Source organism: Falco punctatus (genome assembly GCF_963210335.1).
Source record: "Falco punctatus genome assembly, chromosome: 6".
Taxonomy (NCBI): domain Eukaryota; kingdom Metazoa; phylum Chordata; class Aves; order Falconiformes; family Falconidae; genus Falco; species Falco punctatus.
In genome coordinates this window covers 27887712-27911506 of record NC_137585.1, presented here as the reverse complement: position 1 = coordinate 27911506, position 23795 = coordinate 27887712, and the positions used below count along the sequence as shown (strand labels likewise).

The 23795-nt window shown below is 41.3% G+C and overlaps 1 protein-coding gene across 13 annotated transcripts in view; it reads left to right on the top strand.

Annotated features, from left to right (window-relative positions):
• Nucleotides 1-23795, top strand: part of DGKI (diacylglycerol kinase iota) — a 252712-nt gene that overhangs the window by 171757 nt on the left and 57160 nt on the right. For all 13 annotated transcript variants that reach the window (XM_080390859.1, XM_080390858.1, XM_080390857.1 and 10 more), the window contains 6 exons: nt 3044-3123; nt 4954-4998; nt 10177-10246; nt 11773-11813; nt 13611-13738; nt 14309-14434. In XM_080390859.1, coding sequence (XP_080246985.1) covers nt 3044-3123; nt 4954-4998; nt 10177-10246; nt 11773-11813; nt 13611-13738; nt 14309-14434 — 490 coding nt within the window. The remainder of the gene's footprint in view (nt 1-3043; nt 3124-4953; nt 4999-10176; nt 10247-11772; nt 11814-13610; nt 13739-14308; nt 14435-23795) is intronic.

The following is a 23795-nucleotide window of genomic DNA, read 5'->3' as shown; positions in this document are numbered from 1 at the left end:
TTGGGAGAAAAATGTCTGGCTCTTGAATGCTGTGGCTTGGCTCATGATCTGAGACTATCCCTTCATTTTTGGCATATTCCCATGTGTGGATATATCCATATATTCACAGGAGTGGGCAGTGTGTGGGTGAATGGGAAAATTGCTCTGCAGTGCCTGTGCTTTTAATATAAGCCTTTGTCTTTCCATCTCTTGTCTGGCCTATCTAGTAACCACTGTCCCCCACAGCACTTTTCTGTCCACATCCCCATCCACACGGGGCTGTTCAGAACAGGTAGAAGCCCTTTATTCCTGGATGAAAATGTCCACAATAATAGCGAATGCCATGTGTGTTAACTTCGTGCCTTTAATTAATCTATCATAACAACTCATTTTGCCCCTACTGCACAGCATTGCCCTATATTTGGAATGAGCAACAATCCCATAGTTTTAACCCCATTCTTAATCATTACGGATTTCCTTTGTTTTCAAACAGCATCTATTGTTGAAGCACTTTGAATATCTTGGCTGTGTGGTGCATTGTGCATTTTTACTGCAGTTTATGATAAAAATGAGGGCTGGAAATATTTTCCTTTCTGAAAGCCAAATGGGTCTTGCAAAAAAACCCAAACAAAACCAACAAAAAACCCCACAAAAAATCCCAAACAAAAAAAAAAACCTTTAGCAGGCAACACTTTGGCATATACTGTAGTGTTATCCAGTAATGACTTAAAAGGTTTTTCAAAGGAGTGTGAACCATGTGGAATGGAGCCATTTGAGACTCCCCTCTTGCACCTTATCCCTTAGCTAGCCTTTGACCCTAAAAGCCATAGGTCGTGCTAATTCAGGATTTCCAGGGAGGAAAAGCTTCACATTTCTTTTTAAGGATGAAGTCACCCAACCCAGAATTCCAGAATTGTCAAGAATAGGTGGGGCATAATTTAATTAAATCTATGAATCATCATTGACTTCTTCCCTTTTTACATGAGGCCCATCAATGTCACTGCTAAGTTATATATTATGTGTTACTGTTTTCATTTCGGACATTTGGGTGGATTTTTTTAGAATTCCAAATGCTCTGTAGGTCCTTCTCCTTTGGGCTGTCAGGAATGGTGATAGTTAAAATTTCAGTTCTGTTAGCTGTGCTGTTTCAGCAGGTCAAAGCTCTGGTCCCCGTTGAGTGTATATACACCTCTATGAAGGAAGGGATTTGACGGAAGAGACAAAATCTGTGGTGACAGTTTCTGAGCCAGCGGTGTAGCTCCCTAGTGCTCTGTAGCTATTGGAGGTGTGGCTGTGTCTGCTGCAATTCGCTTTTTAGTGCTATAAATGAATTTAACAAACACTTCTTTTGGTAAGGACTGCAGAGGGATCTGCTGAATTGAAAGTAGATAGCCATTAAGTACTCTCTACAAAGAGCTTAAGGGTCTCCTGTCAGAGCAGGTTAAGCTATAATAAACGCTAAGCAAAGAGAATCAGTCTGTAACCCAGAGCATCGGCGCGTGTAAAGCGAACCGTGTGACTGACCCTCCTTTTGGCCACTTGTCTCTCAGTCTCTGTTCTGTAATGAAAAATCCTGGGAGGTCGCAGTGAGCGCTGTTGCCTTTTGGCCTTTCTGAAAATGCAGAGGCGGTTTGGCATCACTCTTGGGTGTCAGTGTTGCTTGGGGAGGTGTGTGAGCTCTTCCCTTCTTCCCTAGTCTTCTTGCTTATCCCTTCTTTATGTTCTTCTTTCTCCTTCCAGCTTTTTTCCCCTGTTTCTGCTTTACCCGGGTTCATAGCTCTTCTGCTGTTCAGATTGCTTTCCGAGCGTGCTGCTGGCAGCATTGCTGATGTGTCCCCAGCGCCCTGTGCGGGCCTCTGAGGCCCGTTAACGACTGTGACTGCCATCGGTGCTCCCCTGCTCTCCTCTCTGAAACCACTGAGCTTCTCTCTGGGCTTTGAGCCTTGGTGGGCCACAAAAACATGAGCCATGTTCACCATTATCTTTTAGCGCTGTCTTGTTCTCTTATCAGAATGGAGAGCTTCTCAGTGGATAAATATCTCTCCCTTTTAATCAACTTCTTCTGAATGGCAGGAGGGGCTGCAGCACCGTTGTTTTTCCTATTTATCTCGGAAATGTCAGTAACTTTATATTGCTGCTTGTTATCCAGTTACCAAAATTGTTTATGAGTTGATATTCTGCTCTCTTTCTGGAATATTCCATCTGAGGACTTAAATATCTTTCCTGCTGCTCCTCTACTTTTTTGAGCCATTGTTTGAGTAAAGACCCTCCAGGGTGAAAAAAGAACTTCATTCAGTGATTCAGTTTTAGAAAAGCAGGTACTCAAGAGTTTTCACTTGTTTTCTTATTATTTAATGAGATCTTAGTAGGTAGCTCTCTGGGTACCTTCCTGTAGACTCATGTATATTTTTTTTTTCTTTTTTTGTTCTTTTTGTGGGTTTGTTTTGGATATTTTTTTGGCTATAGTAGCAGATCGGCTGTGGAAACCGAAACCCCCTGTTATTAAAAACACTGCCCTCAGCTGAGGGAATTTTTTGCTGTATTTTTAAAATTATCTTTTTCTCTTTCTTTTCCCCTGTGAGAAAATATGGAGAGGTTGTGTCAGTTTTGTGCGTAGATGGAATAATGTCTGGTTTGATTTGAAAGCAGCGTTACCTCTAACATTATGCAGGACTTTTTTCTCTGAAAACAGGCTGTGACTTTCATTACTTTAAATCATTTTTGTACACTTTCAGGAGTTCTGAAAATGAAATATCACTCTCATTTCAGTGTATGAGAGTACGCCCCTAAACACTTGCCCTGGGGTATGTTCCTTTCTTTGTAGTTAATAATTGATGTTAACATCAGACAATGAAGTACGCAATGTGACTGAATCTTTTTAGCTTTGATAATTATAAATGGATGAAACAAATGATAAATAATATGTTCCTGTTTTTAAATAGCTGTTAAGATTTAGATAATAGAAAGCTTTTGTGAGGACATTTAAAATAAAGTCCAAAGTATATTGCAAGTCTTCTATAAGTTCAAGAGACTTCAGTTAAAGAGGCTTTTCTTTATTTTTCAGCCATTCCCTTAGGAATTATAGTTGTACGAGGAGATTGTGACTTGGAGACCTGTCGTATGTACATTGACCGTCTACAAGAGGTGAGATTTTTGTGAATTCAGGTATCACGTATTAATCTATATTATGCTGCTTTCAGTTCTGAGTGCAGAGGTCTAATAGTTGCAACAACCCTAAGTTAAGAGCACTGCAATTTGCCTACCACTGACAAGAAACTTTAGAGTAATGATATGATAATAAAAGCAGGAGTGACGCTGAAAAATATTTTCTAAACAGGAAATGGAAAGTCATATGGATTCCTTTTAAGTGATAACAGAGTTGATATGTATGGGTGTATTTACTTTCCCTTGAATTGGATTGGAATACCAGGACTTTCCGTATACCTCGCTGGAATTACATAAATTATTGATGAGAAAGTGTGTTATGTAAGGATAAACATTGTGGTTTTCAAGTGGGTCTAATTATGCAAATGTTATCCTCTAATGGACCAATCTGAGACACCAATAAACAGTACAAATATCAACTAGAAATTTCGAAATACACAGAAATATATGCTCATGAAACTAATAATAATGTCGCTCTTATTGTCTTGAACACCTTGCCTCATGAGAGTTCACTCTACAATACAGTCTGGGAAATAGAGACTCCAAATACCCCATTGCCTGAATAATTTTCATTGCATAAGTCTTTGGTGATAAAACTAATGGATCTTCATTCATATACTGTCTCTGACTTTATTTAATCTTTTACTTATGTCTTTCAACAACATTTACAAGTGTGAGGACATTACGTAGGTTTCTAAATAGGTAGTCCAATTTACATAGGAGCTGTGAACCCTCTGATCAATTTTGGGAGCCACTGACTTCCCTGTGGTTTTGGAACTGCACTTGCAGTCTGAATGGGCCTTAGTATCTCACCACAGACTTCCACTTTTTTTGCCTTTCAGTCAGGATCCCCTTCATCAAATGCAGTTCTGAACATTCAGACTTAAGGTGTGGCTATTATCAGACATAAAGCCATGTTGTAAGGTGATGCATATTTAAAGTATCCGGTGATAGAAAATTACAATAAAATAATTGTGATGGTGTTCTTAGCAGTTTACAAATGCAATCTCATACTGAGCTCAGGCAACTTAATGGCTTGTATTGGGAGGCAAGTAGTTGTACAGCCCTGGAGGAAGCACAGCTAGAAGTTCTGGTTGAGTTTACCTATAGTGGTTGTAGAGGAACTGTGTTTCTCCAGCCTTTTGCAGGGTTTGTGCTACTTTTTTGTGTGTTTGATGTGGCTCAGACCTGTTTGCTGGGAATGGAGGTGCCAAGGTTTTCTGCGCTCTGCCAGCCTGCATGCCAGCTGGCGAGCTGTGGTTTGTAGACCAGGCTTTGTGGTAGGCTATGTCATGAGCTATAAAACTATTTGACAAAACGTCTATTAAAATAAATTAGATTCCTGAACCCTGCTAAATACCAGGGTATTTATCAGGACATGATCTCCCTGCCATGAGGCTGTCTTAAACCAGGCAGAACTGCCAGTGATTTTCTTTAGTGCATTAATTACTCAGAAATAGTTGGGGAAAAAATAATTATAGATTTGTCATCTTTTCTTTCATTTTGTTGCTGATACTCTAAATTTAGATAGTTTTCATGCAACAAATAAGTCTGTGATATATAAAGATTCATTAACATAATCTCTATATTTTTAAAACTTTTTCTGTTGACAAAATGCATGCAAATTTAAACTTTAAGTGACCTTTCCATGACTATTCAGTGGTGTTTGTTTCATATGCTTAAAACCAGCGAGAAATACCTGTAAAATTGTTTGTGTTTGCGTAACCACTTCAGATAGTAGAACTGCAAGCAACTCTTGTTGGTGTAATTTTATTTTCATCATCACTGTGTCTTTCATCCTCCCGCTAGGACCTACAGTCAGTAACTTCTACTACACAGAGAGTTCATTACCAGGTAAGATAAGCTTTCCTTTTAATATCAGAACAAAAAGAGGCTTAACAATGTGGACTGCACTCTTTGAATCTGAATCCAGGGTTGTTTTTTTTGTTAGATACCTGTATGTTAGGTGAATTTCTGATTATCATTTACCCTCAAATGTTAGAGGTTCATTCTGCTTTCTCTCAGACAATCCTTTTCCTTGCAAACCTTATGGAATCATCTTTAAAATCAGCACAGCACGATGATGCGAGTGGTATTGCAATAGCAGTGCCTTGCATATTGAAGTGAATGAGAGAATATATCCTATAGGAAAAATGACAAAAGTAAAATTGTTTCTCTGTCTGAGAAACTGAGCAATAACATGTTATATTGCATAGCTGTAGTAATAGTCTTTCACTGTGCACCACCAGTCATCTACTTTTAGTTTAACATAATCTTCAGAGTAGGGTTTTTTTAATCCATCTTGGGTAAAGATGTGTCTTTTACATGGGACAAATGTATTCTAGTTCTAGGTGGCTAGTTTTTAAAATTGGTGTCTGTGCATTTTACAACTTTATTCTACAATTTATGTAATGCCAGAACTTGCCTTTACAGTTGGAAGTACTGTTCAAGAATCCATATTTCTCTCAGTAAGATATTGCACTGCACAGTGCCTAGATTGGGAGTAAACTAACACAGACTAACTCTACTGACTCTTGAGCTGATCTGACGTTATTAGCACAGAGACTTGACACAAAAACTTGGTCAACTGACCCAGCACAAGTTTGCACAGTGTTGGTAGCCTTTTCCTAGATTTAACAATGTGAGTCTTGGGATCAGCAGGAGTGAGTTCACTGAGAAAGTGTATGGAGATCCAGCTAACAGGAAGCATTTGCGGCAAAACTGCAGATAATTTAAATGATTACCTAGGTGATACAGAATTCCAGTTTGGCAAGAACGCCTGTAAATGCGCTGATTGCAGGAAGACATTATGAGAAAGTGCAATTTGGCATGTGTTCTTGGAGTTGCCTTCTCATACCAGTTCATGGTTTGTTTCTGCATTTCCCTGTCCAATATTAACCTCATATTTTTGAAATTTGTATCAATCATTGCCCTGAAACTGAGTTTTAGAGCAGTGTTAGTGTCTAATGAATTGGCTAATAAACCAGCATGTATTATTCTGTTCCACTCATTATAAATTAACCTAAGTGGCTGCTGACTGCTCCATGCATAGGAAACTGCCTGAGGTAAAATGAAGAATTAAATCTGTGTGTATGGGGAGGGCCAAAAGAAGGTATAAAATGTCAGAAAATCAGCCCCATACTTGGCTCTTAACCTCTGCAGTTATAGCAGTATATAAATTAACTGCCGAAATGTCTTCTCTAGTGCACATCACTGTGAAATCCCTAATATGCTATCTATTTTTTATGATGCTACATCTTGAATGCACCCCCACTGTGTTGTGTATTCAGTGCTTGTTTATCCTGGATTCTTCAAACATTGGTTTATTCTCAGTGGGGCATTTCTACAAACTGTCTTGTTAGGTTAAAATGAGGTTTGTTCCATTTTTGCTGGTATCCTTTACATATTACGGAAAGGGGAAAGAGCAGGGGATAAAGGGCATGAATAAGGTGCTCGAGTTGATGGAACTGTCTTTTTACCTTGCTAATAAGGTGTCATGGGTACTTTTAAGTCTCATAAATGCAGTTCTGTTGCACGATTCCTCTGCAGCTCAAAAAGTGGGGAGTCAGCAAGAAACATCAGCAAGCCCAGGTGCAAATGGGAAAATTGTTGCTAGAGTTGTTTTTCATTCTGTTTTGTTTCTCTAATAAGTTTATTGCTCATAAAGCATCTTTCTCATGGGCCCGAGACTTCCCAAGCAAGTTCTACAGTTGAACTGTAATGAAGTCTTGGAAGGAGCATACCACAATACAAAATTTGTGACTTGAATTTACATTTACCAGCATTACCCCTATGTTTTTTTTCCCAGCATTATGTACTCTGCTAGGACTATGATTTTTTACTCATTTTTCCTCTTTGTATCATCTACCTTTTTAGTATGCGCTGTTATCTTTGGATGCTTTCTTCCTTTTTCCCTTTGTGTCCCAGTCCTTACCTGTCATCAAATAGCGGGTTAAATATTAAGATACATAAAGCTTTTTGCATGTGGATGTATAGATATTAGGAAACCTAATGGATTTCAGAAAATCCTTGGCTCTCCCACATATACCTCAGTTGCACCACAAGGAAATCTAAGCATCCCATAACTCCATAAGCCCATATTAGAGAAAGACATAGGTGTATTGTAAAGCCGATGTGTAAACCACTGAGATATGTTATTTAGTCCCTGTGTGCAGAAATAGTTCACTTTATGGAATGTTACACTGTTGTTATGTACACAATGTACACTTCATCTGTCTGATAATGCACAGAGGTTGGAGACAAAAACCTGTACATGAGAGCAAGGTTTATGAGATCAAGTGAAATCCCTAAATGTGGGAGACAATTGAGGCTGTTTTATTTTTGTCAGGGTGGCTATAGATGCAGGTGTGTAACATGCATCAGAAGACATAGGTGTATGCGTTTTTTTCAGTCAAGCAACGTCTGTAAGATGCTGTAGTGACATTTCAGACAAGATCTGTTGCTAGGACTGTAGCCAGACTTTAGGGTACTGAGGAGAAAACAGATGAGTTGTCTGGAGCCATCTTTGCTTTTCTGTCCTGGATAACCAGAAGGGAAAGGCAGTAATAGATGGTTCCAGGCAATTTCAGAGGCAAAAGCTAATAAGATGAATCTTGCAAAAGCTGTCATGATACCAAATGAAATTAATAACATTTTGCAGCAGCAGCATGCCAGGCACTGATATGCGTTCAAATGGCTGAGAAATGAGTGTCTCTCAAATAGTCATCATCAGAGCTGCTTGAAAACAGCACATAGTGCGTGCAGGCACCCTGCTGACCGGGATGCTGGGAAAGCTGCTTGTGTGTATCTGAACAACATCAGCATGACCTCACTTTTTCTCAGGTGGCTGAAAAAGTGTCAGGTACCTTTAAGTAAATCAAAGAGCATTGTCTGCCTCTTAACGTTATGAAGGCATTATTTGCTCTGTAATTAATCTGAAAATTGTTTGATCTGTTTTACCCAGAAATGACATCTTCCTTCAGCGTTCCTTTGAGATTCTCCCCAGGATGAAGAAAGCAAACTGCTTCTTCCCCATGGTTTTACTGACATGAGTCTGGGCAGCCTGGGGAATTGAGCTGATGAAACTCCCATTTTTCTGTCAATATATTCTTTTATTTTTTTCATAACTCTTCTCACACATGGCTACTCGGATAAGAAGTATTTTAGAAAATGTCAGATGTGCAAAACAGTAAGATAAATTGCTGAGAAATATCTATTAATTCTAGGTTTTCATAACGATGTAAACACTGGGCAGTAAAAGCAGAGGAAAATATATAGGAAAGTGAACTTCTGAGAATCTGCATAAATGTTTCAGATGTGTTGGATGTGTTTGATACACCCTAAACTTCGGTTTTGTGTTGGCGTTTCTGTACTTTTCCTCTTGTATACACAGCAGCCTCGCTTTCCTTCTTCAAACCATGCGCATGGTGCCAGGTGCCTGAGGGAGTGGTGGCTTTTGTGTCACTTGGAGTCTCTCAGTTAGGCTGGGTGCCTTTCTTCAAGGTCTGCTGTAGCTCAGACTAAAGTTGTGGATTTCTGCGTTATGCTAGGGGCTAAGCTTTCATAGCCCTGTTGTCCCGTCTAGCTGAAAACCTGTGATTGTTGAAATCTGTTTGGAACTCACTCTTGCAGCCAGCCTTTACTTTCTGATGTTGGACCTTCAAACAGTGGCTGATCTGATAAAGCTGTACAATTCCCAATACAAAAATTGTTTGTCCTGCATCCTGCTTTCAGGAGAGGTGCTGGGCTCCTGTGTGATATTTGAAGTCCCAGTGAGATACTGTACCCTGGTCTGTTTTCACCAATCTATGCCCATGTTATAATATATGTACATATACATTATTCACTTTCTATGCTTTCCATGCACAGCAACGCTTTTCTCAAAGGTACCTTTCCTCCCCATTGCTGCTTCTTTTTCCTTTCTTGCCTTGTGATTTGGTATACCACTCTGTAGTCTGTTGTCTGAAGGAGGAGTAAAGTTTAATCCTGAGCCAGTATGTGCCTGAATTTACATCATTTATAGATGTGCTGATTTTACTTCTGAAGATGTAAATAACGGTAGAATCTGGCTCTATACAAATTTTGGGTGTGTGGCCAAGATCCATGCTGTTGTGTTTTGCCCTGTGCAAATCTGTTTGTGTTTAAACATTGTGTCCCAGTGGCTTTAGGAAGTTGGCTGGCCATCCGCTGGCAGCATGGAGCAGAGCTGTGGCCACCCTCTGCTTTCTGAGATCCCTTTTGCCTCTCCAGCTCAGTGAGAGCTGAAAAAGCAACAGGAAGCCCGTTTGACTCCTTGGTGAGTACAGGTCAGGAAGAAAGTCATTGTTCCTCCCTAGTCATTTGGTTTGGTTCCTGAAGTAATGTCCGTTGGCTCTCAAGAAGCAGGTCTTTTTAGCTAGAACAGGGACATGTTGATGTAGGATGTCTGTGCTTGGCTGGTGGTGGTCCCCAGGTCTGCACTCTCTGTATTCTGGAAGCAGAGGATAATTTTTTTTTTACCCTGATGTGCATTTGGGATAGCAGAGACAGGTAAAGTGGGCACTTGCTTTGAGTGGCAGGTCAGGAGAGGGAAAGAATGTAAAAATATTGAGCTAGAATAAAGGAGGGTGACTGACACACAAGAAACAAACATGGTAATTAGAGTTCATGGCTGTTGTTTGATACTGATGTGTATCTTTGACCTCTTTCACTGCTCTCTGTTCCTGTGTCTCCACAAATAAGTGGGAGTGTAGACAGCTGAGAAAGTTGTTTTTTATGCAAAGCTTTTTCATGTTGCTGAGCTGAAGGGAAGGGAATAGCTGAGGATGTGGCTGAAGCTAACTATATCAGTTTACTCTGTTCTGTATTACAGTCAAGCCCTGATGTCAGTGAGAAGCAAATCCAGTGGGTTTGGGTTATTGTAGGCTTTGCACATTGTGCGATGTCAGTAGAACAAAATGAAAAAAAAAAGCAGATACTAGAAAACAGTCCTTTTTAGAGAGAGAAAAAAGTTTGTTTGGTTGGTTTTTAATGTAATTTCCCTGCCCTATTCAGGACCAAGAAAGCTCTTTCCCCAGAGTACTTTCCGTTCAGAGGCTGTCTCCCAGATGGTGCTTCCTAGATGGTAAGTGCATCTCCCTTCTCTTGTGCCTAGCATGCAGCTGGCTTCTGGTGTGCATGTAAAGGACTGTGCATCTGAAAGTGTTACTGTGGAGGGGTAACTGTTCCTTCTTGTTACACTCAGCACATAAAAAAATGGAGCTGAGTTCCCCCCTTTCCTCTCTGAAAAATGAATCAGGCCTCCTTTCATCTAGCATCAAAATGTCTACTGTAGCTTTGTCCCCTCTGCCCCAGGAGACACGTTCTTCTAAGTGTGGTTACAGATTTGGTTCGTTAGTGTGTCTGCTGTGATGAGCAGCACTTACTGCATGGTATTGCCGGGACTCAGAGCACAGCTGCTTGTGGCAGTGTGCTGCTGCTGGAAAGGCTGCATTTTTCACTCTGGTTTCTCTTTAAGTACTATAGTGTTTAGGTACTTATGGTGTTTAGGTGATGGAAACGTATCTCCCTTTCCCTGTAAAACTACGCTTCAAAAGCACTTCATGTAAGTCCCTGGGAACTGACCCAGGCTTTGTCAAAGCAGACGGCTTATCTGTGCTTTACATCAGGCTCCGGAGCACGGAAATTAGCAGCTAAAATGGATGGCATCTGCTTTTGCAAAAGCTTCGGGATGAGGGGATTGAAATTTTTATTGTTGTAAACAAAAAACAATTTCTCCTTGGCAAGTTCTAATTGCTTTTCCTTGTCTCTCATGAGGGAAGTTGATAAAAAACATACTGAGAATCTGTTTGGGTTTTGGAGAAAGCTGAGTGGGTAGATGCATTCAGGTTTTGTCTTTAGGGATTTGATAGACCCTTGCAGTGCCAAAACCCACAATGCTACATCACTGTGCTCTTGCGTCAAAACTCCAGAATGAACAAATCTAATTTCACCAGCCAAACTGAATGCAAAGCAGAAACAAAACCCCCACATCTGATGAAACACGTCGTAGGTAATAAAATACTTTTAGGTTTAGTAATATAAATTATTTGGCAGTGACAAGATTCCTAATAGGTACTTTATTTAGTGACTCTCCTCTATTTTAATGTGTTTTTCATTAATAGCATAAATTTTCCTTGAGCATATTGGTAATTCATGGTGAATGTCTGTGGCCATGCATTTGATTTACAAAGAGTTCCTGAGCACGCTATTGTTCTTTAGATCCAAAATTTGAATTAATCCTATTAGACCCATCAATTTCATTATGTACTTGCTATATTCTCATCAGAACAATGCAGCTTTTTCTGTCACATTTTAATCTAATCAATTCGGCTTATAAGCCTGAAATCCAATTTACACATTTTTAAAATATTTACTTCAAGTTAATAGTTTTGGTGAATATTGTTCTGTTAAACCTCACCTTTAAATTCACTATTTAACGGGATAGGAATACGGACATAATGAATCAGATTATGTTCTTGTGAAAACAGTGTGATTTCACTGATAAATTGGTTGCCTTAAGTGGTGGTGCTGTTAGCTCAGCCCATCTTGTCCATGTGGTTCTGCTCAGGCCATTTTCTTCACTGGGGCTCTGTTGTTTCTGTCTTGCAGCAACTTCTGCTGATCGTTTTTACCGCATTGACAGATCTCAGGTAAAGCTTTATTCAGTTACCATTTCTATGGATTTTTTTTTTTTTTAGGCTATGTCAAATGCAGCTTAAAATGAATGATCTTCTATTCCTCCTGTGTATTCTAAAATGCTACTGATGTCTCATGAAAAGTAGATAAAAAATTCTGGGCCATTTTTAGTTGATGTAATTCATGTCATTTCACTTAAGTTCTATATCTACTGACAATCTGCCCTTCTGTTTACTACCAATCTGATCTACAGATCAGAATTTTCTACATTTGTCATCCTTATCAAGCCTTACTAAGGGCATCTGTGTGGCACCAGATTATTTGAGTTTGTTTTCACTGATGCTTTTAGTCATCAGAAATCTTGATCCTATGTGTGTGTGACATGGAACAGCTATGGAAATTAGGGTGATGTTACAAATTGAGAATTATGAATCAAATATTCGTAAGAAATCCTAAACCAGTGTGTAACTCAGTTGGATTCAAACCTGTGGTATAGATTTGACAATCTGAATCTATTTTCTAAAAGACCTTTGAAAATTTTACAGATCTTTTGGTGCTTCTGGTTTGTAGCTGGAACTGGCCAATTAGTGGCTCAGCATTAAGTGCAAACTGTTGATTTCACACAGTGGTCATTTGTTTCTGGTCCCCCTGAGAACTGTGCAAGTTGTTCCTAAATCACATGAACATATGACTGTTTCCTAGCAAAAGCAGCTGGTGGTCTAGTTTGAGCAGGAGGAGCTGTGGCTTTGGTTCAGAGGTCCTGGGTTCAATGTCTGCATGGGACTTCTTTGCACACAGTCATATAAATGCTTTGATGAGCTTGTACTTTAACATCTGGAAAGCAAGGGTGAAGAAGATGCTGCTAAAGCAGGGGTCCTCAAACTTTTTACACAGGGGGCCGGCGCGCGGATGCAGTGGCAGGCAGTCATCTGCAGCTGCTTGGTTTCCCCCCCAACCCCCAGCGGGGGGGGGGGGGGGGGGGGGGGGGGCGGCGGGGGGGGGGGGGCACGGGGGTTCTGTAAATACTGGGGGCCGGATTGAGGACCCTGGGGGGCCGTACCCAGTCCGCAGGCCATAGTTTGAGGACCCCTGTGCTAGAGGTTAAACTGGGCAATGTGACTCTAGCTTTTTCTGCATTTCTGCAATACTTGACCGTGTACAATTGGTTGCTTTTCCCTCCTACTCCTTTGCCCTGTGTTTCTCTGGGGAAAAGATAATACTGTGTGATGTCTCCAGCGCACAAACTGTGGGAAGTTTCCTGCTCATTCACCTACGTAGACAGACCTACTCACATGGTGTTTTTTGAAGGACAATGAGCCTTCACTGTCAGTAACAAAAAAGAGGGATTGAGAAAGAGAGCTTTGGTAATGGAGATGTGAAACCAGAATGTACAAGCAGCGGTGGTCTTGGAGAGTACCCCCAGACAACGAAAACTTCTGTCAGCCATCGTTGGAGGGCAGACCATAGGTGCTGGTCCTCATTTTGAAATGCAGTCCTTGGCTTTTTAGGTAGACCTCCAGTTTTACAGCTGAATGACATGGAGTCTGAGCAGCAGCCTTTTAAGTATCGCTGTGAGAGTGAGGCTTGCTGGTTGGGAATTGTGTTTGAAATTGATGAAATATTTATTGATGACTTCAGTGGCATTGGTTTCAGTGAGGGTATATGTGTGTGCACTTAAATAAAAACACAGAGTCCCATGAATGTGCTTCAGAGACCCTGATGTGCACCCAGCTTTCCCATAGCCAACTGGCTGCTCTGAGAGACCCGTGATGCTGCAGGTTTGTTATTTGTTCCTTGTATCACTCCAACAGGAACATTTGCACTTTGTGACGGAAATTTCGCAGGACGAGATTTTTATTCTGGACCCAGAACTGGTAATGTCACAGCAGGTGGGGACACCACCAGGAATGCCTGATCTGGTAGTGGAGCAGGCCTCTGGGTGAGTGGTGCTGGGATCTGGCTTTCAGCAGCCGTATTAGAGTGGGACATCTCTTTCCTAGTCCCTTTTTCTGAAGGACTGGGAGATGTGGGAGGGCAGATCTTAGGTGAGGAGCTGGGGACAGGATCAGATGCTGCCATGGTAATGACAGGACAGTTGAATAACATTTACTTCATTAGGTGTCCTGGAGCACACAGCAGAACTAATGGACTTTGGCATCTTTCAACCTCCTCACACTCCCTGATGTATCTGTCCCACCATAAATCTGCATCGATTGAGTTACAAACCCCTTCTCTGCCCAGTCAGGGCTCTGATGACACTGTGTAAGGCCCTGAAGCCCTTTGTGCCTAAGAATGATGGTGTCTCTGTTTCTTCTCAGCCTCTGGGCAGACCAGAAATGCTCCTATTCATCTTTAGGAACAGTCTTAGTCTCATAGCGAATTAAACTATTTTAGCTTGCTATGGACTGAAAAGTGCTGGGAACCAGTAAGCATAAGAAAACTTCAAAGTGGAGTATGTGAGAAAATTTCTGAGGGGTGAATGCCTTTCTCTTCCTTTTTCCCTCCATAGAATATCAGATCGGTGGAACCCTGCGGTTCGGAAGAGGATGCTGAGCGACAGCGGCCTTGGCAAGATTTCCCCTCACTACGAGGTACCTGACAAACAAAAGGACGCCAGCCAGACCCATATGCTGCAGTAAGAGCCCTCTGCATTTTTCTGCTTGATGATGCACTGTCACCGTCACCACACAACTCCTAGTGGTTCCTTTAAACCTAATGAATTGTGCCAACATGCCGAAATTACAGAAGTCCTTTTGCTTTTTCTAGTTTGCTCCTCCCTTCTGTTTCTTTCTCTTTCTCCATTATTATATGTTCTTGCCTTTGTTTTTTTGTCTGTGACATCCTGCACTCTTAATAAACCTAGATCCAAGTTTCCAAAAGTAAAGACATTATTTTGGGTGCCTGAAGTTCCAGCTAAGAGAACCTTCATGGCAATTGATTCTGAGACAGACCGAAGCACTCACCCTTAAGGTAGCCCTGCAGTGTGACAAAGCAGAAACCTCTACAAATGGTACTTACTTTCAAAGGTGTAGGCAATAGTTTTCATATAACCTTGAACCAGAGATACTATTTTTGGTGTATGATGACTAAACAGTGGTTTATCTCGTACATCCCCCATGTAAGAGATTTCTACCACCACAATCCTGTTGGCCATGTTCAGATTTCTGTAAAAGCATCTCTTCTTCTTCTTCCCTATTTTAGAAATGGTTCTCAGCTTTTTTGTCCTTTTGCTTTAGATTTTTGAATCCAGTGGTAGATCCATAATTGCTAAAAAAGCTGAGCTGGGAAGCACCTGTCTGAATTCTGTTGCTGGCTTTGAAAAATTCTGGGGTTTTGGGGTTGGTTTTCCCCCTTCCCCATGTACATAATGTGTAATTGTGTACATCAATTATACTTTATGTTTCTAGTTCCACTGTGTCTGGATCCCTATGAACCGGTTTTAAAACTTAGTATAGAGAAATTTGAAATAGTGACCATGTGGTGTTCTTTCAGTTTGACTTTCTGTCTTGGATGTGTGGGGAGGGGGGCTGCAAGGTGCCTGCCAAGTACAGCTCCAGGGCAGATGCAGTGGATGGGAGGCTGCATAGTTGTGTGGCTACAAACTGGAAGCTGCTGACAGTAGAAAGAGATGTCATGGTGAGAAAGGGTGTTCTGAGTAGCACTGCCAGGAGACACTCACCTGGTTTTCTCCCATTACCCTGTGGGATTCTGGATCAGTTCTTGGTTTTGTGCTCTTTGCAATGTGAAGGATGGTGAATTCAAGTTCAGTTTTCTACAGACTGGAATGGCAGGGCCCAAAATTTGGAGCTGGCAAAGCTGGGAGAAAAATGATGCTTAGGCACTTCTAGGCAGTGTGGAGAGATGGTGACAACATGTGGACTAACTTCTAATTGATAAGAGGATTATTTTGTTTACGTCAGCATGACTGGAAGGGTATGTTTAGCTGGAACAATATGTTTGGTAGATTTATTAATTACAAGCAAAGTCAGTAGTGCTGCCCAGAGTAAAGCGTACCTGTCACTGCCTACTGTGAGGTATTATTTTCTTTATAGCTTATCTAAACTTCTAATTGTTTTGGATGAAATTTTTCGTGGTCAAACTCAGTCTTTGTGGTACCAGGTGAGAAGAGTATCAGGTATGCCAATGTGCATCTAGAAAGGAGAAGGAACCATCATCTGGTGGCAGTTAAGAAAATATAAAGAGGTCAGACTTAGGATTTGAACAGGCTAAGCTTCAGCTGCCTAGTGATAGTGAACCTTTAAAATTTTGAAGGTTGGTGAAGACTTGAAAAATCCAAGTGTTTCCCCAAAACCCTTGCATTGGATAACTGTGTCTGCTCTCAAATAGGAAGAGTGGTCTGCCCTGGTGTGTTTTGGTAGCAAAATCTGAATTAGTTTTCTGGTTCGGATTTAGTTGAAGTTGCATTTACAAGATGAAGCCACAAGAGTGAAGTGCACATGTTTTAACCAGCTATTTGAACACCTGTACATATTACTTTCCATTTTTTAAAATCCCAGACGAGGCTTCATGAGTACTGATTGCTTTCAAACAAATCTTATTTGAATGAAGGCATAAGTCACCGTTTCACCTTCACTGTACATTCCTGTGTAGTTCTTATAATAGAATTAGAGCATGATAAAATTCCATGTCTTTTTATGCTCAACTCTCCCTTTTCTTTCTCTTCAGTTGTCTTAGATATGTTTAGAAATAGCTTGCAAAGCACCACTCTTACTATCTTAAAGTGGAGCTTGAGAAAGGTTTGCTCTCCACCTCTTGCTAGGAAAGTGATATTAAAAAGAAGGGGGCCTTAGTAAAAGGAAAGATGGGTACTTAAAGAAGAGGAAACATGATGTAAAAAGAACTGAGAATGATTCAGGGACAGGTAAAATGGGTTAAATAGGAAAAGTACTTTGAAGAAAGCAAAAAAAAAATTATAAGAATATAGCAAATGGATAAGAAATTGTTTTGAGGGAAAGCAAGTTAACTGAATGCGACTGAATGGGAAAAAGTGATGCATCTCAGTGTGGGGTCTGGTCCTGTATTTTGAAAGCTGTCACTATTGTCACAGTGATGCAGTCAAAATACTTAAAACCTTGTGCATATTCCAGATAAAGGTTACAATTTATCCACCATTAGTAAATCTTTTCTTCAGCTGCTGCTGTAAATCTTCCCAAACTCCCGTTTCTGGACACTTTCTTGACAAAGAAGGCAACTGTTAATTTTTTTACACTCTAGTGCCCAGGTATAGCAAATAATGAATTTTATGTACTTTATGCATCTATTTTGAATATTAATTCTCTCCATATTTTTCAGGGGGGGAAAAAAAAGTGATTGTTGGAATTCTTTGGAATTCTACCTTGAAGGTATGAGCTGGCAGTTCTGAAAAGATGTATCTCTGCCCTTGTCATGACCCGACAGACTTCCCGTCTGCTATTCAGAGTGGGGAATCCGCTTCACCGGGTATGGGCCCAGGTGGTGTAAACAAACACTAGGACTTACCGTGTGATTAATATAATAAACAGCATAAATCAGTGGCCACAAGCAAGCCACTTTACCTGTTAATATAATGGAGGCAGTGATCATATGCCGCTCACCCTTGATAGTATTCTAATAACCAACACACAGAAAGGTAAAAAGATAGACTACAGAGTTGATTAAAACATTATAGTAAGCTACAAGTGAAAGAAAGTAAATAGACATACGACCGACTCAGAAGGAAAGCGCAGTGTGACGATGATGGAGAATCTCAGGCTGGCTGAGAAGGAGCTCCATCGAGCGCTGAGTCAATATTTTATACCCTCGCAGTCACGTAGGCTTTCTGTATGGATAACTTCAATAAGCAAGCCTGTTTTATCAGTTTAGACACAACACGATAGTCTTACAGCACTGGATGTGTGCTTCCCCTCAGCTGATAGATCGTTTTTTTTTCTGGGCTCTGTTCCCTTTGAGACAGAGGGTGCGAGCAAGGCAGTGTTATCACATATGCACAGCAGGGATCTGCCTCAGAAAGCAGAAACTACCCAGCCTATGCCCAGTCCTGCTCCTCTCTTATGGCTTCAATGGCATCTTCCTTCTTCAGCACACTTCTTTGTGTTTTTTTTCCAAACAGCCTGAACCTCACAACTCTTTCTCATTCCCTTAAAATCTTGCAACGTAACAATGAAAATCTAGCAGATTTTTTGGCAGTGCTTGAATAATTTTTCTTGAAGCTTCATTTCTTGCCATCCAGAAAAAAGATTCAGCCTGACAAACAATAGGGAGGTTTTTAAAAATGGGGGAATTTGGCTGATAAAAAGGAGTGTTTTCTCTGTGAGATCCCTACGTTTTAAAAATCAAACTCTTCCAGAAATTGTTTGAATCTTTGGTTTTCTCTGTATAGTCAGTTCAGTATAGAGGTACTTAGATCAGGATAGTTACTTTTATTTTATGGTACGATCATTGAATACAAGAACAATCTGGATACTGCAGCACTGCAGAGAGAAATACTTCCCAGTGAAATTCATTTTCTTTCCATATTGACAGCAAAGAAAAATCATGCTTAGTGCCTTGTGTTGCTTTGCGGTCTGTGGGATTTCGAAAGTTTCTTTAAGGACAGCTACTGCTGCTGGTATCTGATACTATTTGGAAACTAATTTGAGTGTCCAGCTTTTTTGGTTTTTATTCTAGAAGTTCTCTTTTTTTCCCATATAGAGCTGCTATACAGCAACCTCAAGTACAGTTGTAGATACAGAGTATGTATGAATTTGTCAAGTGATTTGTCATGAAACTGGAAATAAGACTTCTACCTGGACAAATATTAAATCACAAGTTAGTTTTAAGCCTCTCTCACATTGTTACTGAATCCGTGCCTGCTTTCCCCAAGCAACGCCCTTAGTTCTACTGATGTTCCTCCCTGTGATAACCAGGAGAAGGGACTCCTGGGTGTGTCTGATCAGTAGACAAAACTCAACTCAACTGCAGAAAAAGGAACACAGTTCAGAGAGGAAAACAGTATTAAAATCACAGGAGATGGACAGGAATATTGGTACCAAAATATCTTTTCAAAGTCTGGCCTGCATTAGATATGCTCAGGATATACCAAAAATGTATCATGTGCAGACTGTGTATGTCAGGTAAACACAAGAACAGATGTTCTCAACGCCGGATTCAAGAGGCTTTGTGCTACTTCAGCCATGTTGGCACCATCTCAGAGGTGGTTCTGGACATGGGAAGATCCTGACATTTTGCTCTGATGTCTGAAGATACAGAAGCAGGATGAGGGAAAGTGTTACCACGTCCAGTCCCTGATATGGCAGGGGATGAGCCATGGCTCTCCGGCAATTGCATCCACCGGACCTGAGAGACCTTTGCAAATGGTGATGAACTTTCAGGAACTTCTGATGTCACCTTTAAGTGATTGAATACATGGAAAACCTTATTTAATCGCCTCTTCCCCTGTTAATTAGTAGAGTTTTAATGTCACCAAAGTCTGGCCTTATCTACAGAGAACTGGGGTGTAGAAGAAGAATGTTTTTTACTTATTAAAATCTGTGCAACAATCATTAGTGTTTGGTACTTACACATCATCCTGGCAACCCCTCTCCCAGTAATACTGAGCTTTAGGACACTGTCTTTTTCTTCTGCTTTTGTTAACTGTAATTGGAAAAGGAAGAAATCAGAATTTGATTTAGATTTGCATGTGTATGGCCTTGTTTGTGTATGCAAGTGCAATGCAAATAGTGTTTTCTTCCAGAATTAAGTCTCCACCCTTTGCTGCTGAGGTACCGAATTGCTGAAGGGTTTTAACAACAGTAGGCACATCTGATGAGGTGGGTTTATGTTTCTGCCCATTCAATATATGGTGGAAATAGAGTACATCCTGTACTGCATCCTGTAGGATGTTTTTTTCTCATCGGTACTTATTACTGAATAATGTTATTATTCAGAGTGTAGCTCCCCAGAGGGGACTGAGTGGGATTTTAGCTTCCTCTTCTCCCACCCACTTGCCCCTGAGCCCTCATTCTGAGGGCTCTTGATTTTTGTAGCATCTCAACACCTGATGCACAGCTGAGGTAATTCACCCTGCTGACAAATTATTTTGGCAGACAGTGACATGCAAAACACTCCCACACACCACGAGACTACAAATTGGCTTCTTTAGAGAGATCTTGAGTCTTGACTGGCATCCTGCTTTCCAATAGGGAAATGCAAGCAGTCCAGCTCCCCTCTTCTCATTGGGGTGATTTCAAGCAACAGGATGTGCATGTGCTTGACAAAGGGACCTTCCTACCTAGATGTTGAAAAAGTCAACTACCACCTAGCTTGAAAATGCTTTCTGAATACTTCCACTAGATAAGGGGATGAAAATGAGTTTTACACATGGAATGTGTTGTTTTTTTTTTTTGTTGGAGTGTGTTTAAAAGATAAAATTTATGTTGACAGAGTACAGATAGCTGGGTGCCTTGGTTTCTTTAAGTGGTTTACCATAACAGCTATAAATCTGCTTCCCATTCTCTAGCTGATAGCCAAGGCTGAAGCAGTAGAGTTCTTTCTTTTTTCTGTTTTCCTGTTACAACTCTTTCTTTATCCCCTTTGCTTCCATCCTTGCTTGCTTACTTTAGCCCTTGGATTGAGAAGCAGAATCTGTGCTGAGAAGTAAAGCAGCTCTACAGCAAAGGAGGCACTTCTTGTACCGTCGTTTTCCGTTTGGCTGGATAAAAGAACATGACATTTGGTAATTTGATCTTTGGGGCCTCTGCTTTCCTGCAAGTGTCAGGCACGTGGTAACTGTGCTTGGCAAGAGAAGGGTAGAGGAGAGAGTGGAGCCAACGATGCTGCTGTAGAATGTGAATATTCCTGTCTTCAGCTTTATGGAGTGGAAACAGCAGACCTATGGCCCCCGGTGACATTAAAGGCACTAGAAGAGGGGTTATCTGGGATTTACTGGGGTGATGTAGGATGATCGGCAGAAAGAAAGCATGTATTCTTCTGGGCTCATTTTAAGCACTATTACAAAAGTATGTTGAATATCCTCCAGCATGGCAGGTTTCCAGTCCAATAAAAGTTGGAAGAGAATTGAACCTTGTAGTTTTAGGTAATATGTATGGCTGTATTTGTGTGTACTTGTTACCTATTTTTAAGAGGTGAAGTAAGCGAAAAAACGAACCCAGCCATCCCAGTCCTAGTTTTCTGAGCATTGCACAGGAATAGCAATGCTGTGTCCATGTGCTTTGTCCCTGCCATAAGGAGCTGCCATCTGCTCGCAGAGGAGACTGGTTCTTAATGTGCTCTCACTCAGTTCCAAGCTGTCTTATCAAAGCCAAAACTAATAAGCTTCAGGGCATGGTATGAAACAGAGTCCTGTACATATGTAACAAGCACATTCGAATACATAGTGTGTGTAAGCTTTCATGCTAGGACATGTCATAATACGTGTTCAGACTGTATTTATTGATACCCTATTCATATTCCTAAATTCTGGTTTAACAGGCTTGCAAAGAGAATGGAAATGTAGTTTGGTAAAATAGCTACAAAGAATTACTACTTTGCCTGAGCTGACAGTGTTCAACTATAAAAAATCAAACCTTTGCTAACTTGCTCTAATTGTTCAGATATCTATGTTAGGATTTCAGGTGTGGCTGAAAACTGGAAAGTGTCAAAAAACATTCAACAAAAAGCTAGAGACAAAGCATAGTCATGTGAAAATAGGTAATCTTTTGAGGTTTGCAATTTAGTATTTTAGACCCACAAAGTTCAGAGTGTTTTGATGAGTCTGGGAGCAATATTTTGATATGAGCCTTTACTTGACTCATTGAATGACAAGTGATGATTCTCACTAGGCCTGCTTGAAAAATACATTGGTGATCTGCTTTTGATTGGTGGAGGTGTGCGTGAAAGAGGTTTATTTCTTCTGGAAAACGTTGCTTAAAGCAGAAAGTATCTGTGAATGGGGGGTGAGTTTAGTGTGCTTGGGTTGGGGTGAGATTCTCTGGTTCATTTGGGAACTGCTGAGGGAGGGACAGGGAGCATGTTCCCCAGGCTGTGCGTCTTGGCATGGATGCTTTGCAGGGAGCTGCCCTTGCTCTTCCATGTCTAAGGTGCATGTCCTAGTTCCCTGGCTGCAGGCTTACATGTCAGGGCATAGGAGGTACTGCCTCTTCTTAAAGTGCCTGCCAAAGGATTTGTTGGGTGAGAGGAGAAACTGCTGAAAGCTTAAAAGCATTCAAATGGGGAGGGAGAAAAGTCCCTGCTTGCTGGCTGCTCCGCTGTGCTGGGGAAGGAGTACTACAAACCCATAGCTTTGTCGTGGGAGTTGAGGCTGAGTGAGCATTTAGCAGGGCTGGCCCAGGCGTGTGCGCAAGGGAGGGAAATACGTGAGAGGCAGGGCCGTAACACATCACCTTGCTGAGGTTCCTGGCAGTGTTGATGCCCATGGGCAAGAAGGGACAGATGGACCTGGCTAAATTATGCCAAGAGCTGAAATTGGAGAGCCAGAAGTGGCTTGGAGCCAGTGTAACCCTGACTCCTAGATTCTTGTTTCTGTGCAAGGCATCCGAAAGTGTAGCACAAAACCATGTCTGAAACTCCCATTAAAAGTTCTATTCTCCATTAATTGCTCTATAGTAGGAACATAAAGGACTCAGCAATTCTGCTGTATGTGGGACATGTGTGTTATTCACATTGAGGTGATTTTTTAATTTTTTTGTTTTTAAAGATGGCAAGCAAGTGAGGGTTGCTTAGGGTCTAGCAATTATGGAAATCAGGCAACTTATTTATAAACATAATTGCAAGAATCTGTTTCTAAGGGATTCTTATGTTTCAATATCTCTTCTCCTAAAACCACTAAAGGATATTTATCAGGAGTGACTGGTTTGCTTTGTGATAACAAACACACCACTTAGGGCAACTTCTACATTATTTAGAATCATAGAATGTTTTGGGTTGGAAGGGACCTTAAAGACTGTAGAATTCCAGACCCCCTGACATGGGCAGGGACACTTTCTACTAGAACAGGTTGCTCAAAGCCCCATCCAGCCTGGCCTTGAACACTTCCAGGGATGGGGCATCCACAGCTTCTCTGGGCAACCTGTCCAGTGCCTCACCACCCTCACTGTGAAGAATTTCTTCCTAACAGCTAATCTAAACCTACCCCCTTTCAGCTGAAAGCCATTTCCCCTTGTCCCATCACTACATGCCCTTGGGCAAAGTCCCTCTCCAGCTTTCTTGTAGGCCCCCTTGAGCTACTGGAAGGCTGCCATAAGGGCTCCCCAGAGCCTTCTCTTGAGACTCCAGGCTGAACAACCCCAACCCTCTCAGCCTGCCTTCACAGGGGAGGTGCTCCAGCCCCCTGATCACCTTTGTGGCCCTCCTCTGGACTCACTCCAACAGCTCCATGTCCTTCTTCTGTCGGGTGCCCCAGAGCTGAACGCAGCGCTACAGGTGGGGTCTCTTGAGAGCTGAGTAGAAGGGGAGAGTCACCTCCCTTGACCTGCTGGCCAGGTTTCTTTTGATGCAGCCCAGGATACACTTGGCCTTCTGGCCTGCAAATACACACTGCCAGGTCATGTTGAGCTTCTCATCCACTAACACTCCCAGGTGATTCTCCTCAGGGCTGCTCTCAATCCATTCTCCGCCCAGCCTGTATTTCTGTTTGGGATAGGAACCCAAATTGACATAAGATATTTGGGTAGTATCTCAAGACATCAAGCAGCTGATGTGCTTCATCTTCATCAAGCCTGAAGGCCAAGTGGGAATGTGTCTTCTGAATCAGAGTATACCTGGTGTGCTTGCAGTGTGGCTGTCATGGCTTTGCAGTTACTAAAATAATTCCTTTCTTTAGGTTAAATAAAAAGTTAAAGTCATATCAAAATGACCTCTGGGTTAACCTATTCCTGGAAAAAGTAAAAGTACACAGATCCATTGCTAAGGAAACACACCAGATTTGCTACCTAAGTGCACCTAACACCTTTTTTTGATTTTTTTGTGTAGAATGTTAAGGAAGTGCATATACCTAGCCC